This window comes from Euwallacea fornicatus, chromosome 12 (genome assembly GCF_040115645.1).
Source record: "Euwallacea fornicatus isolate EFF26 chromosome 12, ASM4011564v1, whole genome shotgun sequence".
NCBI lineage: Eukaryota > Metazoa > Arthropoda > Insecta > Coleoptera > Curculionidae > Euwallacea > Euwallacea fornicatus.
This window is the reverse complement of record NC_089552.1, coordinates 4925277-4944650: the sequence shown is the minus strand read 5'-3', so window position 1 is coordinate 4944650 and position 19374 is coordinate 4925277. Positions and strand designations below refer to the sequence as shown.

Sequence of the window (19374 nt, the reverse complement as noted above, 5' to 3'; positions counted from 1 at the left end):
CCCTGTATATTCATATTTTACATATTTTCTTTTCGAATATTTCTCACTATCATTCCAACAATAGCGTCTGCGCTACTCAGTTTGCGATACTTGAACTGTTAAACTAGAACCTAAACTAACCTGAATTAACAAACTAGATCTATTAGTGAGGGAGGACGGACAGGAGAAAGCTAGGCAAAGCGGCGGCGCATTGCGCATGGTAATTTTGTTTTGAGTTTGTCATGTTTTGCAGTCTTGTGTCTTGTTTGCTCTCTTTTTGACTTTTATTTATGCCTTTGTCCGGTTCTGGTAAAATAAAATAATGTGAATTTTAGATTTTTTTTCCTGTCACTAATTTCCAACAACGGATACGAATTATTTTTGTCCACATATGGACTTATAAATTACTAAATATTTTGGCCTATCGGAGATATCACGTATTCACAATATACAATAATCAATTACCCGTTTAACTCTGTAATTTTTGTTGTTTTCGAGTCATATGTGACCTGAGACATTAAATATTTCGTGGCTTAAAGCCATGATTAAATGTCTGTTTCGACATGTTATCCCTCTTTCTTCTTTTAAAGCCAAACTCATAGGATCACCTCCCAATTCGGTACAAACTGCTGACCCGCATCATGCCTCATAGTGCTGACAATGATGATTTCTTCACATTTCACTTGAAAATTTTAAGGTATTTACTAATGATACCTCCTCAAAAGTTAATCCTGAAAATCCCATATTGGATTGTGGCGTTACCGCATTTTACTCTAATTAGTATGTCGGCATTCATGGAAGGGACAAATCTCATTTTAGTTGGTGGAAATCAAGATTTTAGCTTGAATGTCCTTAATTTCGGAATAGTGATTCTACATGTAATGGCTTTAAACAGGTAATAATGGATTTCATTATTAAAACTTATCTATCGCTATCATTATGGAAGAGTATAAATTCAAAAAATTTATACGATTTATTGTAAATTGTACAATCTATTTGTTGGTTTCTTTCTTCTCTGTTTCTGCAAGGTCTTCATTGAATTTGTTATAATTTTCCTCATTTAGAAGGTCTTCAATTGTTCCTTATTTTGTTGTTTTCAAGGTATATTTTGCAAAAACAGGATTTTCAAATGTTCTTGACGTATTATATATCATCTTTATAATTATATGAAAAAACTGAATTAAAAAGTGGCAATTTACAATATGGCGCCGATAAGAAAAATTAGTTTAATGATGATTGCCGAAAATCGTAATGTTGGATTCAAAAAATACCAGTGCCTCCTTGTAAGAGTGGGAAAGTTGCAATAATTAAGAGTCAATCATTTTTAATTAATAAAAGAAAATTAAACACATTTTTCCCAAATTTCAAGCCTTTTCGTATATCTTCGGAAGTCATCAGAGTTTTTCCAATTTTAAAACAAGATATTTAATTTTTTTTTAAATTATTTATTATTCATTTCTTATAATAATTATTATTAATTAGTGTCTGTTTAACTGTCTTTTAACTCTTACAGTCCATTGAAACTAAATAATTTCATTACTGTTTTAGGGTCGTCAGATTTCTCTTTGTTTACGGAGATTATAGAAAAGTGTTGGTTAAAATCAGACGCATCGGCTTCCATTTCTCTAATTTCGATGAGGCGTTTCTTACACCCCAAAAAGATTTTCGACTTTTGAAAATGTCGGAGAGTAATTAAGGGTCGTTTAATGATGATGAGTTTGATTATTTTTAGGTTGCTTATAAAAAATCATTATAAAACCACCATGCTGCGGACAAGACTTCGTTGCCAGAGAATAATAAAAACATATTTGATTTTCGTTCCTTTAAATTTGTTGGTTGCGTACACTATGAATTATTTGTCTCCCACTGTGGAAAAATGGAACCCTTCTCTAAACAAAACCTCATTGTACAGAGAATATCCCTATCCATTGTGGTACCCGTTCGATACGTCTTTGTCTGATGGATACTATTGGTGCGGCTTTCTCTATCAGCCCTACGCATTTTACTTTCTCATTAACGGATTTTTCTGTAAGTAAAATTTTTTATTTTCATTTGGGTCTCTAACAGTCAGAGAACCTCCAGGCGTGGATTGGCTGTGCATCTGCACGATAATCCACTTGACCAGTTTTGTTGATGTGTTGCGTTATGCTTTCGATAGTATTGATAGAAATTTTGACCAAAGCCTGAACGAGGTTGAGGTATTAAAAGTGAAGAAAAGGCGACTAATAATATGCATTGATCAACTGAAAGATATATACGAGTGAGCAACATTTGATTACCGTTTCTTTCGTGTCACTTTGTGTTATTTTGCCACAGATGTGCGTCAGAGCTCAACAAAGTTTTTTCATCTCAACTCCTCATTCAGGAACTCTGTATGACTGGGGTCGTTTGTTGTTGCTTGTATAGGGTCACTTCGGTAAGTTAGGGTTAGTGATTAATTAGGGGTAATCTTTCATATAATTAAGGATGGTCGTTGAATATCACGAGGCAAATATATAGGATGGCTGTGTGAAAACGAAACACGCTCAGTTCTGAACAGTTAAGAGAATTGACAAAAAAATGCTGGGACACGTAAAACTTATTTCTGAGGGGGAAACATTTTAAGTTGATTCGGATTGCCCTACCTGCACTTCCTAAGCGGAGTTGGTGTTAACTCCTAAAATCTTAAATGGAAAAGGAGGTCGAGTGACATCTCATTTTGAAGATAATTTAATATACGTTATAACGCTCGAGTTTCAAGTCTCTGTTGTCAATACCACTAAGATGGCAGCGTCTCAATGATGCGCAAATTGAGTTATTTTCGTTCAGTTATTTTACCTGTTCTAATTTACTACAGTTACAAAAAATAGACGGATCAATACTAGAGATTATGTTTTAAATAAAAGTCAAGTGACTACAAGTCAATTGAGTAACTAGATGAAATGTTCATCTTCGACCTCCATAAAATACAAAACATTTTGTCGAAACTGCCGACGAACATTTTAAAGCATCTGTGGAGTGATTTGATTACATTCATTAGCAATCCGTTTCCGGAAGTTGTTTAAAGATGTTGGTTTGGTGACGTGGGTTCTACTTTTAAAGTGGCCTCATAAAAAGAAATCCAATACATTTAAGCCTGGAGAACGTGGAGGCCACTCCGTGGACCCTTTCCTTCCAATTCGTTGCCCAGGAAACTTTTAATGTAATTACGACGAACGGACAGTGCATAATGAAATGCCGCATTGTCTTGCTGGAATGCCCAATGAATTTTGTTGTATTGGTCATCGTTTGCAATTATTTCTATTAATACTGGATAAATAGAGTCTCCCGGCAAACTCAAGATATGTTAATATATAATATTATTTCCTTAATATTCAATTTTTGTTGACACTGCGCATGGAGAAAATTTTAGGGAGTGAACACTCTCCCGCTTATGAGGTCGCAGATAATGTTGAAACGTTTTTCTTTCAAAAATAAATTTTACTTGTCCGAGTGTTTTTTTCTAAATTTTCTTAGCTGTTGAACAAACTGCGCGTGTTTCTCTTTGAAATGGTCAACCTGTATGAAGAAAAACACATTTTAAATCAATGGAGTAGGCATTTGACTAAATCTATTCTGTCCACATCGCTGTGTTAGAACAATAGAGTTTAAAGAATTATGTTTTAAGGAAATTGGATTTTAGTATAGGCTATTGGTAATAGTGATTGGTTTATTAACTGCGCAAAGTGCCATATTATCGCTCGACAAATATTTTTCTGGAGCAGGAACTTTTTGGGCTCGAAAGGATATTTTTCGATAGTAACAACTCTTTGCGCTGTGAAAGAAACATAACATGTACTCATATTTGCCAGATACAGCGAATTTCGATTGTCAGTTTACTTTTATCTTTTTTGTAATAGTTTGTTATTATTTTTTGACCTAAATAAAATTTGATAGAAAATAATTGGTTTAGCCAATAGTCCTTGTGGAATAAAGTTTATTAATTTAGGAGAAAGAAAGAGTTGAAGCTGGTTACTTATCATCGATGGTGGCTGCAGCTTTCGTGGAGCTATTTACAGTCTCTTGGTTCAACCAAGGATTTACTTTGGAAGTATGTTTGTCTACAGTGTTATACAGTGAGTGGCTAAATCATAGAATAAATTTGATATAAAATGCTCGTAGTTAGATGTTTGTAGCAATTTATGATCGCAATGACCAAAATTTTAAAAAGAAAGATTGAAAGTGGAATTGGTGGGTCGTGATCACCATAATTATGAACAATAATACAAATACATGTTTTCCTTCGGTAAATGAACGAATTAAAATCATGTAATAAAAAAAAATGGAAAACGCCACAGGAATTGTCAATAATTAACCTTTTAAATCGAATATGTGAATCCCCATCGATTGTTCTCGAATTGGCCGATTGAAATAAGTCGAGAATGCGAATAAGTTTTGAAAAGATGCGTTATTGTCAAAACTACCAATATTAAATATTTGCGACAATGAATGATGAGAATGATCAAAATTAGAAGAATAAGGAGTCAAAGAGGACTTGGCGTATCATAATCTCTTAAAATTTCAAAAGTAATACAAATAAAGTTTTTCTCTTAAATAAGTTAAAATCTCTTGGTAGTGCAGTTTATTCTGATAGGTTCTCTGAAGAAAAAAATCAAGAAAAATGCTATGGTCGTCACAACAAAAAATCTATAACATATGCAAATTTGAAAAAAATGTACCCTTTTTAAATTTCCTAGGAACATTTGGTTTTTCACAGATATCTCAGAAGGTACTCGAAATGTTACTAATTTTAAAGAAGAATCTAAATAAGCATTATTATGCGCAACTTTTCCTTAATTTCATCGACCTCTTATCTGTTATAGTTCTCAAGATTCTCATGCCTGAGTGCCGAAAATGAGCACCATCTATCTTGAGTTTGAATCAAAAAGTGCGGAATTGAAAATAAAAATTGTCCAACTTGAGGATTTTCTCAAAACCTATTACATACTTATTTGATTTCATATCGAATTGAAACTATTATTAGTCACTTACTGTATCTTTAGGAAACTTTAGTATACAGAAATATATTTCTCTTATAGATCTTTAGATTACTGCCCACAATTTATGAATTAGACTGGTTGAACTACAACACTAAAATGAGAAAAATACTTGTTTTTCTTATAGCTCGCATTCAGAAACCTTTTTACTTCACTATGGGGTTGGATGTCGTCTTGGATATGACGGTTTTTATAACTGTAAGATGGAACTTAAAACTAACTACTATGAGAATTTATCGATTTCTAATTTTTCAGATGATTAAAACCTCCTATTCTTTTTACACATTAATAACACAGTCAGAAGTTAGAAGCCCCTAAGTCAATCAAAGATTCGACAATTGAAAGTATTGGTCTTGTACGAGTTGAAATAATGTGAGAAGGCTTTTTCTAACAATACAGGCTGCACCTACTTATTTGGTTTAAATCTTACATCAACATATAAGTATGTCGACAGTGTTCAACATTACGAGGACATATATATATATACAAAGTGTTTGCTAAGTAGGGAACACATCTTTGGGAGCGTATTTTGTTGCTAAAATAAGGGTACTACGAAAATACAAGGTGTGAAAGTTTCATTAAAAAATTACTTGATAAATATGGTACGCCAGTGTTCTTTCTCAATATATTTATTTCTTTTTTGATTGTTTTTCGAATTAGAAGGTAAAAGGTCTCTTGACGTTTTTCCGTAGGGGGTACCGTTTCCGATGAAAAAAAAGACATTGTAGTGCGCCATAATGTAATAATCATTATTTATGAACGAATAGCGTGCCTTTGTTGTATTGTTTAACGACAAATAGAAATTATGAAAATAATAATTTGTGACACAGAATCAAAGCAAATTTCGAAAATAACCACTTTCTGAAAAAACGCACGGTTTCAATATTCTCATCATTGATTGACTCACTTGTTCAAAACCTTTTGAATATTTTTATGGCTTTGCAACTTTGAATCATTCAATTTCTTAATTCATTTTCATCTAATGCAGGCTTCTTGTAAACGAGTGACTTAAGGTGACTTCATAAATAAAAGTCTAAAGGATTAATTTCGGGACTGCGAGCTGGCCAAGTTTGGGGACCGCTGCCTCCAATCCAGCTAGTAAAATGTCATCAGTTCAAATGGCAACAAATAAAAAAAAAATTTCCTTCCAAATCAAAAAAAGAATTTAAAAAAATATATATTAAAAAGAACAGTGGGATACCACGTTAACCACGTAATTTTTTAATGAAACTTTCACATTCTGTACTTCCGTAACGAAGTATTTTTGGGATATAGTTTATATGACAAAATTACCTTTATTTTAGCAACAGAACATGCTCCGGAAGTTACGTACCATATTTAGGAAACACCCTGTATACATAGGAAAAATACTTGACTTGAATAATTTTGACTTAATAAAAACGACTCCAAGTTCTTTGCAGTGAATTTGGAATCATTCTATACATAAAAATTGAACAGAAATTGTAAAAAAAAACGTTATACTTTCAAATTTAATTATAATTAATAAGGAAAATTTCATACAACAAATACGCAATTTGATCAATACTTTGATATGTGTTGACAAAATAGAGATTATCGAAACTATCGAAAAAAATACTTTAGCATATTATGTACACCGTCAGTTAGTAAAAACATTAATTACAGTTAACACTACACAGCAACAAGATCAGTTTACTAGTTTTCCTTTGTTAAGACGACAACATTTAAGTTAACAATATTATGCAAAAAAACCATTGTGCGAAAATTAAGTCATTTTGCATACAAAAATTCCAATAACTACTAGTAAGATAATGTAACCAGATTGCTGTCTTGTGAAAAGATTTATCAAATCTAGCTACCACACAGTCTACTAAATATCTTTTCATTTTATTCCCTAATACTATTATTTAAATGGTACATTTATTTATAAATATTCGGTTAGTAAATACAAAACTAGTTTCTGATTAATGCAAAAATCAAAAGGGTTTGTAAAAACCTCAGCCTACTTGTATCTCAAAATTTGCCTTGAACATGAGTCGTGATGGGTTTTTAGAGGCTCATTCAACACTTAGAGTTATTTTGACACTATTAAATTAAGTAGGCACTTAAAACTATAATCGAACTCAAATAACGTTAGTTAATAAGCAAATATAAAAGTATAAAATCGCGAACATACTCAAAACAATACGATTCTATAAGCACGTGATAATGGGCACGTCCATATGTGTAATTCCATTTTCATATTTTTCAATTCAATCAATGTGGGCATTTTAAATTATGTGTAGTTTAATTTTAGCAACACAGGGGAGAGTGGGGTACAGTGAGACGATGGGGATCTCACTTGTTACAGAATTGCGTTGACGTGCCCCGTTTTTTTTTATGATTCTGTAAATACCAAAGCCTAAGAAACATTCCAGAAAAATGTGGAATACATCTAGATAATTCAGGACTAAATTAATACATATTGTTATAATTCACAATATGTCTTTAAGAGAAGAGGTCAGCAGCCCTTTAATGGCCCATCAATCCTTACACCGTTATGTGAACAAATTAAATTAAAAAAATATCTGCAATTAAAAACTTCTCCTTATCATGTTCAAAATATGTTCACTCCATTTCAAGAAAAGGGACTTGCTTCAGTTGAAGCCCTATAAGCCCGAACTATAAGGGATGTTTTTTAGGTACGTGGCGAAGCTTCGAAAGCGTGATTCTTTAACTGATTCCAAAACAAAAAGTTTCTATAAACATAGGTTTGGTATTGCTTCATTTTCAAGATCTAGGGCGTTAAATTTTTTTAATTCGTTTTTTGGTAAAAATCTTGATAATCCTTTAGCCAATGTTATATATTTAGTTGCTTAAGGCGAAAACGATATAAAGGTTTTGCAAAAGTCAGTGGCACCTAAATAACAACAATAATCATAAATAACACTGCCAATTTTCGACAAAATCTTCTAAAGAATTATTACGATTTTTACGAAAAACAAGTTTTTTGAAAAAATTTGAATATACTGCATCTTGAAAACGAAGCATTACCGTATTTATGTTTACATAAACTTTTCGTCTGAGAATCACTCAAAGAAGCTCCTCTTAAAGTTTGGCCATGCATTTAAATAACATCTTGTATAGTATTTCCAGATTTCTATCCAGATGTTTTTCAATTGGCATAACGGCGAATGTATTTTTTTTACTTATTCTAGAAAACATTTTAAGGAAGTTTCCAGAATTTGCTCATCGCTTGAGTAAATTCATTTGGACGAAAAAAGCCTCATAAAAAAGCAAAGAAAGTTGTAGCATAAAAGAGATCAAAACGATTAAATCTGTGCAGGAGCGGTGAAAGAGGGGAGCTTTTCACTTTATTGGTTTACCATTCCGGTGTTAGGAGCGTTTATTCCACTCGTTATGGATTTTCCAAGCAAGAACTTTAAGCAACACATGGCCATTGGAGCATATAACATCTGGTTTCATGAAATCCGAGATTTTATTTTTATCCCAAATATTTTTGCTGATGTCAACTTGTTTCCTCTTCTGTAATAGATCAAGGGGCTCGAACGTTCTGCGTCTTCCGAGGGATCGTCATCTGGCACAGAGGTATAACACTAAGTGCAGGTTTGGCCTTGTGCTTGGAAACTGCGCCCAAAGCTAAGGAAGAACCTGGATCTAGTAAATCGCCAAAACTATTACAAACATTTTCGAAAGCTCCTACGACAAACTCATTTGAACTTCTAAATGGTAAAATTACTGTATTAACGGACAAGCTGGAAAGAGATCTAATCACCGAAAACGTCGAGAATATGAAGGCTAAAGAATTTTCAAAGGAGCAAGCACAGGCCAAAAGGAGAGCTAGGGGAAATATATTTTCCACATGGGCCACATGGCAGTAATTACTCATCGGATAATGAAATTGGCTCTGAAATAAAGAGAAAGTTTACAAAGTTGCTTTTTAATATAGTTTATGTGGTGGTGCAATGATTCATAAGACGAAGAAGTCTTTAGTGATTTGGTAGAGGGAGTTGTTAACGAAGAACCATTAGTTGATGATTAGGTGATAGTCTACTTTCCGAACAACATTTAATACGTAGTAAAAATAATTAAAGAAAACGATGATAAAGTCGACTATGGAAGATCATATTTTGGAAAACGTGAAAAAGTTAACTGCTTTCCGCACCCTGATACTCTTAATTTAGCTTACATTAATCGAGGTGATAGTTATGTGATTTTGTCACCATCAAACGAGATGAAAACGAACAGACTGACCGGATATCTATGTTTGGCAATATCCTTTTAATGTAGTAAAGAAAATAAATGTAAAATAATTGTGAAATAAATCTTCAATTTTCCCAGTTTCTCATTGTACTATACCTGTACCCATCAGGTAGAGCACAATGGGACAAAATCATAATTTCCAAATATGCCAACTTGTTCGTGATGAAAACAACTTTTTACCTTAAAGAGTACAGATATCTTTTATATTAAATTCCGGAATTATGTGAATTTCAATTTTTTGGTTTAAAAACAATAAAAATGCGGGATATTTAAAATTTTCGTCTCACTGTGAACCGCTTTCCCCTACCAAAATATTCAGTATCGAACAAACAAACCTATTTTGCACATTAATTTGATCTGTAAACATAGATGTGTACGAAAACCAGACGAGAAATGCGCCTGACGGATCAATTAATCATATGTTATCCAGTTTCCTTATTCAATCCCATCGCGCTTTATTATTTATATATTTTTTTTCACAATGGTTTGTATCAGGCGCGTATTTGTTTGTAAAATTGACTGTTCATTTAAACGAAAATGAACCAGGTGCTGGTGTCTTTGCATGTCCTGTCTTCGCATGTTCTGTCGGGTTCGGCACTTGCTCTGAGCCATTTTCCATGGCAATGAGGAGCAGATAATGCAGACCATCTGGTGATCCGACCTGCAACACCGTGTCCTTGACATCTCCATCCGAGACTCTCGTGGAGGGCTTCAGATTCACATCGCACGCAGACCCGTTCGCCTGAAAAGATTCATTGATTGAGTTCAGTATTTGTCAAGATTTTTTATTCACATGACGAAGGAAAACTCTCATATTATGAAGGTTCTAGTTCTAATTCAATTCCGACATAAATCCGGTATATTCGTCCTTTCTGCGAGCATGATTTATCGAAGCCGTTGTTAACGGGACCTCTTCCTTTGCAAAATCTGCATTGAAATACCCTCGTCTTCTATAATGTTCTGCTAACACGAAAAAGATGTATTATTGGCATTTATGAAAAAAAAGAGTTTTCCGCATCGTCAATAGACTTTCGGAATTCGTTGTGGTGTTAGCAGATGGAGGCGACATTTTCCAGGACTTGGGTTTAATGTTTACAGAATCGATTTTGTCAGCGGTTTGTGTTAGAAATGTCGGACATTTTTGTCAGAAAGGGTTAAATTTGTTTGTTGGATTATTTTCCCAAATATTTGTAAGAATATTAAAAGTGCTCAAAATTTCAATTTTGTTTAGTTGGTCAAATAGGAATATTTCATTTTTATAGAATTTCGGACCTCTATTTTATACTTGGAGGATGTCTTTTATGTGTGAAAGATGTATTATTAGTATGTACAGTATTTTTTCAGCTGCTGTGCATATGGAGTATTAGTGAATGTAAGCAAAAGATAATTAGGCGATTGATAAGTGCGTGGGAGACAGGTTACAATTGCCCTTTCCATTGTCAACGATCGGCCATTGTCGTTGACTGGGAAGCAACACGCCTTAATCCAAGAATAGATTTAGTTCTACGTGATTTTGAAGGACGCAAATTACGAACGTACATTCCGTTTTATAATAAATTTAAAATTTTGAGACTAAAAGCAGTAGCTTGAGAGCCGCAGCTACAAGAAAATGTATCTGCTCTAAAAAAGAGATTTATAAAAAGAAATGTTCTTTCCAACATCATTTTCCAACAACCAACCAATCAATTCCCACTTTAAAAAGTTTCGCTTAAACCTAACCACTGGATAGGAAATTACGGCCCAATATTGTGGCAAACTCATTCTCCCGATATCACGCCAATGGATTTTTCTACTTGGAGAATTATTAAGGAGGAAGTTTTCCAATTCGCATCAGGAAATATTGACACAAATAAATAAAATTACAGTTGAGAAAAACTTTTAAATATTTAAAGGGAATTGAGCGGGGAGGTATTATAAACCTGCGTAGGAATTAGTAGTTAAAAGCGTACATACACAACAACTGTGCTTTTTGTGGGTCGAATTTTTAGTGTGTAAGTTTAGTAGAATGCAGCTGATACCAGATCATTCAGGAATAAAAACCATTTTTGACGTATGAAATACATCTCTACGTTCGAATTTTAAATCATTAAATTCATAACGATAACTCAGCAGGGTTAAAACAAGTTGTGTAACACACGCGACACCCCTTTACAGTGGTTAAAAAAGATAAAAATCTGTCTAATTCAATATTTTACGATATCATAACAAGTTCACAAAACATTAGAGTTTAAAGATGTATGCAATTTTCATATTTTCCCAAACATCTCTGATGTATTGAAAATGAGATAACATCGGGGTTCTTTAATGAGCCTCGCAATGGACAACCTTTCATTTAGTATAACTAACATTGTAACTCTCACCATTTCGAAGATAACAGTAGTGCATTAATCGCAAACGTTGTTAAATCTAGTTAGGAGTAGCTAAAAGCTCCTGACGCAAGAACTTGAAGCAACCGCACTAAGAGCCCTTGCTTCTGTTCAAGCTACTGGACTCATGAGCTGGACAAATTTGAATTCCGATATCTGATATTTGAAAAAATACATTATCGCTTGACCTAATTAAACATTTTTCTTCCCGTAAAAAAACTTCAAAGGATTACAGAAACGGATAAAAAGCATTTTTGATGCCATTTGGAGTAAAACTGTATTTTTTTAAACATTCTCAATCCTCGTTGCTTCGTATAATGAACTCGTCGTATTTATGAGTTTTGAAGTCGTCGGGATTTGTAAAATAATGTAACAGTAGAAGAAAAAATATGCTATTATGCGAAATTTTATACAGGACGTCTGCGAATTACATTTTGAGTAGAAGGTTTTATTAGGAAGCAAATGAGTTATTTTAATGTAATTTTCGATAAAGACGTTCATTTAAAGCATTTTCGATTTCTTCCATTAGTTCTAAATAACCAAACGTTATGGAATATCAGGGAATCGTAAATATAGGCGACATCTACTGTACAAAAAAAGATACTGAAACGTGATAACCAAAAATATAAGGAGACGAAAATAAGTTGAAAACACAGGCAAAAAGAAGAGTATAATTAAAAAAAATATATTCTCACATCTTATCGCTCTATAGAACGAATATTATTCTATTTTGTACAGAGATTGTTTATTGTCTTCTATGTATTCTCCTCTGTTTATTTTGCACTCGGATGAATTGCTGTTTTATTTACATTTACAGCCGTGATTATTAATATTTGTCACTTTCGAAATTTCGTTGCCTTAAAAGTCCAAAGAAAAGTAAAAACCTTGGTCAGTATATTTTTAATGTAGAATATAATAATAGTATAGCATTTCCCATTAAAAAATTCTTTATTCGTTACTTATTTTATTCTTAGAGCTTTTCCTTGACAAATTATCATTATAGTAGATTGGGGCTGAACGAACTACATCCCACCAGACTTTGAGGCAAAACCTCTATGAAAATCCGATTTTAGTTTCTCCATATCTTGCTGGTCACAATAAATACAGGGGGTAACCCAAAATTTAAAGTTTTTTAAATGGTCCTGTGTACGCAATCAAGATGACCATGACTTTTTTCCAACTTCAATAACAACGGAGATTCCCCATATGACAAAATAATCGAATTTGGGACACCCTATACAACTCTCATTTTCAACTTCAGTAAAATAGGAAATTGCACATTGCTTTCATGGATTTACAAAATATTATGCAAACCTTCCGACCGATGTACGAGAATTCGGGTAAACATTAAAGCGAATATTGTGGGTCTAGATTAATGTTTACACTACCACTTAGTGAATATTAGACCACTTGAAACAGTTTCAGACTGTATTTACCATCAACCAAACTATTTCCAATAGAGTTATTTTCACTGAAAAGCAAGCCAATGAAAGCGGAATTAAAATTTACAGCCCATTTGACCGAATGAAATGCATGTTTACAGATCATTAAACTTCAACTCGGGCAAAGTACTGGGAAAAAGTGATATTACTCGAGATAGGAAAATTTGTTTTTAATACTTCCATTATCAGCCTAGAGATGCATCTACCTCTACGCTTTTGAACCAGAAAACGAATTCTAATGCCATTCATGAAAAGATTGAGGATTTGCTGGATCCGCGTTTTTAACCACCTACTTGTACTAGTCTAGGAACTCTGTTCTTTCCGGAACTTAGAGCTCATCGAGGGAGTTCTAAGTGAGCCACTTAAAGTTAAGTCTTTTGTTCCACTTTGGCACGCTCTCGAAAGAAACTTCCATTATTACAGGAAAAATGTACCTATCAAATAGGGATTTTTATTACATGGGCTATGGAATTGATGTTCTTTCCAGTGAGAATCAAACTTCTTCTTCTATCGATCTTTTGGATTTTTATTTTCAACCGACTATTCCTTATTAAATAGTCCTTCTAATCAGTTTAATCTTTTCTTGTTATCTGTGCTACTATGAAACTTACTTTATTTGCTCCGTTTAATAACAGGCCGGGGACAAAAAACAAAGTAGACATTTAAGCTGATCAAGATAGGACAAACATCCGTTACACGTCGCTAAGACTTTTCCAGACATGAGAAAAATAAGGAGAGAAAATATTTCGCCGCGTGTCGCAAATATATTACACCCTATATAAATCCTGCTGTATGGAGTGTGCTCAATTAAGTGCGCACCATTGTTATTGGTAGAGATATAATCGTAGTTTAAATCGCAAACAGTTGTATTTTCTTGGGTTGGTCGCGATAATGATGCTAGAAAATCAATTGATCATCGCGTTTTAAAAATAATTCTAAAAAACACTTTTTTTTCTAAAATAAATATTTTTTAACATATTGAGCTATTTTTATTTCTAATGGTACAAGTGGCAATCAATCAAATTAATTTAATCTTGCAAGTGCTTAGTGGCTAAAAATAAAAAAAAAATGTCAAATATAATGCATTGGCTTGATATAATATCAAATCCATGGTATTTGTAAATTTATAGCAAATGAGTTAAAATATTACACTCACATTTATATGAAATGCACCATTCAGTAATAATACTAATCTTGTACTCGAACACTACCAACAACCATGAACGGACTGCGGACGGACGACAATAGCGAACAATCATTCCTCTCTCATCCTTATCACACTTATGGTTGCCTCGTGGTTTTTTTTTTCTCATTCTGTAGATTATACATGTCAATTGGGCAGAAAGGCCAAGGGGTCGATAGCCCATTCACCGGGTGAATAAAGATAGTTATTATTATTATTACTAATCTTGTAATATTGGTAAAATAATGCTTCATGAGAAATTATCAAACAATCAGAGTTTCACTAAAAAACCACATTTATTAATTAATAAGTTAATAATGAGTGGCATTGCCTTGTACAGCAGTGCAAGCGCGTACTCTTCTTGGAATGCTTTGCAACAAATGGTTAATATCCTCCTGGCGTGTTTCATTCCATCTTACCTTAAGACGGTGTCGTAGGTCATCCAAATTGTTTAGAGGCCTCAGTAGATTTTGAAGATGGCGACTCATTATGTCCCAAAGATGTTCGACAGGCGATAGGTCTGGCGAATCTGCAGGCCAAAGCCGCATTTCCAATTGTGCTTGTTCCAGATACCTTCGAGTAATGTTGGAAATATGTGGTCTGACATTATCTTATTCGAAAGTGTCATTTGGTAAAGTCTGCATGAAGAGTACTAATATTAGCCTCAAGGTAGTGGTAATGTAGCGATGTGCGTTTAAAGTGTCTGGAACGAACACAAGAGGAGATCTTCCACCAACACATATCACACCTCCAACCATAACACCAGGTGTTAGTTAACTCTGAATGGAGTTTTTCACAAAACTGCGAATTTCTTCTTTTACCTCGTTGTCTGATCCTTCTACGATCATCATGGATCCACAAAAAAAAATCGCCACTCGAAACCGAAGACGATATTGTTCCACTGATGGTTCCAACCAGTTGATTTTTGACTTTTTATTTTTTTGCTTTCCGTTTTAGTATGAATAAAAATGTGATATGTTAGAATCGTACATAAAATTTAACAAAAAATATTCGGTTGACAAAAAAGTTACTGAAGTTGTTTGCATAAAATTAAACTATATTTAATTTTGTTCATAAATACAGCCAGTGTTCCATTTAAAAAAAGTGTTTTTTTTTAATTATCTGTACAACGCGCGATGTTCGATTGTTTTTCTATTGTTACCATTGCAACTAGCTCAAGACAATACTCTTTGCAATTTAAGCTAGGGTTCCATCTCTACTAATAACAAAATTAACAATGCTGCACACTTTATTTGGTCGACCCAGTATATGATTAACCGATATCTATATTACATTTTCCGCATTTTTCGCTTGATCGATTGTAAAAGCGAACCCTAAAAAATCGCGTTATCGATGAGTTTGAACATTTCCGCATTGTTTTCACGTGATATCTACCGATCAATCAGGGGAGCATGGCCGATATGAAGTTCACAGCAGTTGAAATGAAGGTTTGTTTTTCTGTTTTTACTCCTCGATCGAAAATCTTCACCCTCACGACATTTTCTGAGAAGTTCTGAAGGAATAATAAGGATTTGCCAAGTATTGGAAGTCATATTGCTTTCATGCATTTTAAATTAGGTTGTTGATTTGATCGGGACATGCGATCGAGAATAGCGCGTTTGACATGTCGTTATTTATGCTCCTGTTGGAGGGATGAGATGCCCACGTAATACGAACAAAATCGACTTATTTACATATTTATTTGAAGCCGCTTTATATTCGAAAACAAGAAGGTAAATATTGTTAGTTCCTTTACGTGGCGAAAAACGAGTCAATTTACTGCCGCAGTGATATTCATGCCCCAGTTGAAGACGAGGCTATGAAGTAAGCAAGGCAGCAAATTTGGGCTTTCGCCGAGTAAAATGGAATTTTTTTTTCTCCAATTGTTCTCCGATCGACAAAAAGTGAGTAAAGGAGAAAGTGACTAATGGCTCAAAAGAAGCTGGAAGTGCCTCTTTTAATGTAATGGGTCGCTGCAAAGGTAATTTTGGGGTACTTTGGTAGTATTTCCGACATCAAAGTTTTTCACTTGCTCCTGGCATATGAATAGAATTTCGAATGACTCTTAACATTAAAGCGTGTCTCAAGTGCGGAGGAAATATTTTAAGATACAAGTTTTATTTATTATCATACTAATAAAATTAATTTAATAACACATTGGTGATTAAATTAAATATTAATAAATTAAGTAGTAAAGTTGTGAAAAGTTAGCGCACGTGACAAACACCGGCAGGAATAATATTATTTGATGAAGGACCTGATAAAATTGCGTGAAGACAAAAATTGCATACTGAATCAAACTTTTCGCGCAAGTGCGAAAAAGTACAATTTTGGGCACTAAAGTGAGTGCGAAGAAACAAAATTTTGCACATGCGAGTGGCAAATGATGTAATGTACGACAAGGACGGATATGACGGCGATACCACTCGAACCAAGTTTCAAATGCAATTCTGACAGCCATCTGCTCAATCATCAGAGAATAATATGGACAATCCAAACGAGTTTATTTTTTCATGACTGCCTCTTAAAATAATAAATAAAATTGATATTCAATATCTAAACTGGCGGCATTGTTAAAACATAAACATTAACGCAGATACACATTTCAAATTTTGTTTGTTAACTAATGAAATTGTCAATGAAAATGCGAGTAGTTATTGGGCAGTTGCGTACTGCTATTATTGCACCGTTAGTGCAAGTTCACGAGAGGTGCAGCAGGTCAATAAAAATACCAACTACCAGTGAAATGTAAAGTACATTTTAACAACAGTTGAATAATAGGTAAATAATGACACGCGTGTAGCTTATTATTTACTAGCTTACCATACTTAGCTAAATACTAAAGAAAAATGTTTTTTATTTTTATTCGCTCAAAGAATAATTATTATTCGCTTACCTTCTTTAAGTGCCTTATAATTGCTTTCTTTCCTGCATGCCTTCGACGCTTTCAATACCTCGAACTCCACGCAGTACCTGAAAAAAGCAGGACTGAATTTAATTGAAATTATTTTAAACATGAATCTCTGGTAAAGGTTGCGTAACTATTCAATTGCATTCTATTACTGTAAAAAAACTGAATTTCATTATATTTACGTACTAACGTAATTCATAATTAAACCGTCATTAACAGAAATAATCAAACACTCTATGGGGATTTGGTTTCGATCAAATAGACATCGACTCAATGCAATTTTAGCATACTTTCTCTTCGTAAATTTAATTATTATTTAACTCAATTAACATAAATAATAATTTGGAAACCTGAAATTGCGGCATTTATTGACAGTAATTAATGCGAGTATTTTGTATTATGTGCAGTTTTGTGATTTACTGTGGTCGGTATGCTGAATTACACCATCGATCATCTGAGGGGGGTAGCGTCACCACAAATCAGTTAGAAATTATTAATTTTAGATCGTGATAAATTTGAATTCGTACAGAGGAACTAAAAAAATTAAAGTTCTTTGAATTAGTGCTCTAAGTTTTTTCGAAAAATACATGTTTTTAGTTGACTGTATACTTATTCCTCTTACTATACATAGTGTTTCGTAATAGTGTATCAAACATTCGGGGAGTAAATTTTCGATGGTTTTAAGAAAAAAAAAATTATGAAAATCGTGGAACGTAAAATAGGTGTATGTTTTAAGATAAAACCAACGTTTTTCATTTCCAATATTTTATCACTCTGTATTTCAGAAAGGAAGTAAAAATACGCCCATGCTCCTACCAATTTTTTTTCTTAAAATTATCTATAGTTTCTGTTTTGTCCGGTTAAAAAACCAAAATGTCTTATCCGGCTCGAAGGACTAAAATGTATATTAATGGATTGGTCCGCTGTAAGGGACTGAAAGTATTTGATCCTTCTCCTTGGCCGAAATGAGGCGCTTCAACAAAGTGACCGCTAAGATAGTTACGAACCGGATGTTTCATGTTCGGACCACCCGGAGTTCGTAGAATCAGAGACACTGATGAATATAATTACCAACAGCCTCCCCTAATTTAGTTTACGTTTATTGGTACAAAAACTGATGATGACAGCTGAGTGCTAAATAATATCGATAAAATACTAAAAAAGGGTGAGAAAGCCGGCAAGGAGCCACTACATCATATAAGTGATGCTAGCTAAGTATCGCTTAAAGGATTCTCTTCCTTTAGTTAAACTCCAATAAAAAAACCAACGAAATAAAATTGTTCAAATAGGCGACAGGCAGCGCATTTAGTACACTGATCTAGCTCTAACAATTCAGAAGTCTTAATATTTGTCTAAATTTAAATTAAAAAAAGCAATAAATATGGTCTAAATAAACCAAAAGTAGTAAAACGATCTAAATTGGTGGCGCGATTCACCCTCTGAACTTTGTATATACTTTTATGAAACACCCTGTATATGTCCCTGCTCCCTTGAAATGACCTTTTCGAGTCGTAAAAAAATTTAAATATAATAATTGTTACAAAAATGTGATGTTATAGGTACATGCTCATGAAACGTTTGTATAAATTAAGTTGTACTAACGTGTTAGAGGTCCTTGTTCAGGGGATAGGTTAATATAGCCTATGCGGAGTCAGATGCGGTCAATCTCCTTAAAGATATTCATGTACTTTAAACATATTATTATTATTATTGACTAATTAATTCATTTTGTTAGTTATCCGACAGATTAGTCCGATAGACTATTCTTGCTATAATCGTGCCGAAACACGTCTATAACAAGAATTTCATAAACGCCAAAAATATCCATTATACAACCATAAGTCACATCAACACAGTGTAATCCTATAGTGTGAATAAAGGTCAGAAGTTAGAAAATTTACTTAGAAATCTCCAGGTGCTCATCTTTTTGCTCGGGTAATGTTCCTTGCTGTCAAACGACCCTTTCTATAAAATTTCAACCAATTCCCAATCGTGCTTAAAGTTCGATTGCCCAAAGGAATGAACCAAAGGACTGCAGCTTTTTTGATGCGAAACTTATATTGGAAAACCTTTGTACCTCTGGAATGATAGTAATAGTTTTTCGCAATACTTTGTACGTAGGAGGTAATGTAACACTGGTTTTATATGACAATAGTACATGACATTGAAAGTTGGTTTTATGCGATAGCAATTACCATTCATACGTCGCATAGCGTATGCAGGGTGGTCAAAACTC

General features: G+C 33.6%; 2 protein-coding genes across 2 annotated transcripts in view; one reads left to right on the top strand and one right to left on the bottom strand.

Annotated features, from left to right (window-relative positions):
• The first annotated feature begins 620 nt into the window (after nt 1–620).
• On the top strand, nt 621–5312 carry LOC136342640 (odorant receptor 67c-like). The gene is made up of 6 exons (XM_066288650.1): nt 621–874; nt 1712–2007; nt 2062–2239; nt 2296–2395; nt 3947–4048; nt 5037–5312. Exons 1-6 carry the CDS (start codon nt 621–623, stop codon nt 5310–5312), a joined length of 1206 nt encoding a protein of 401 aa, XP_066144747.1.
• Nucleotides 5313–6470: 1158 nt separating this feature from the next.
• Nucleotides 6471–19374, bottom strand: part of vex (somatomedin B and thrombospondin type 1 domain containing protein vexed) — a 191206-nt gene continuing 178302 nt past the window's right edge. The window contains exons 4-5 of the mRNA XM_066288494.1: nt 17124–17200; nt 6471–9978 (exon numbers count right to left, since the gene is read on the bottom strand). Of these exons, the coding sequence (XP_066144591.1) occupies nt 9764–9978; nt 17124–17200 (292 nt within the window). The 3' untranslated portion in view covers nt 6471–9763. The remainder of the gene's footprint in view (nt 9979–17123; nt 17201–19374) is intronic.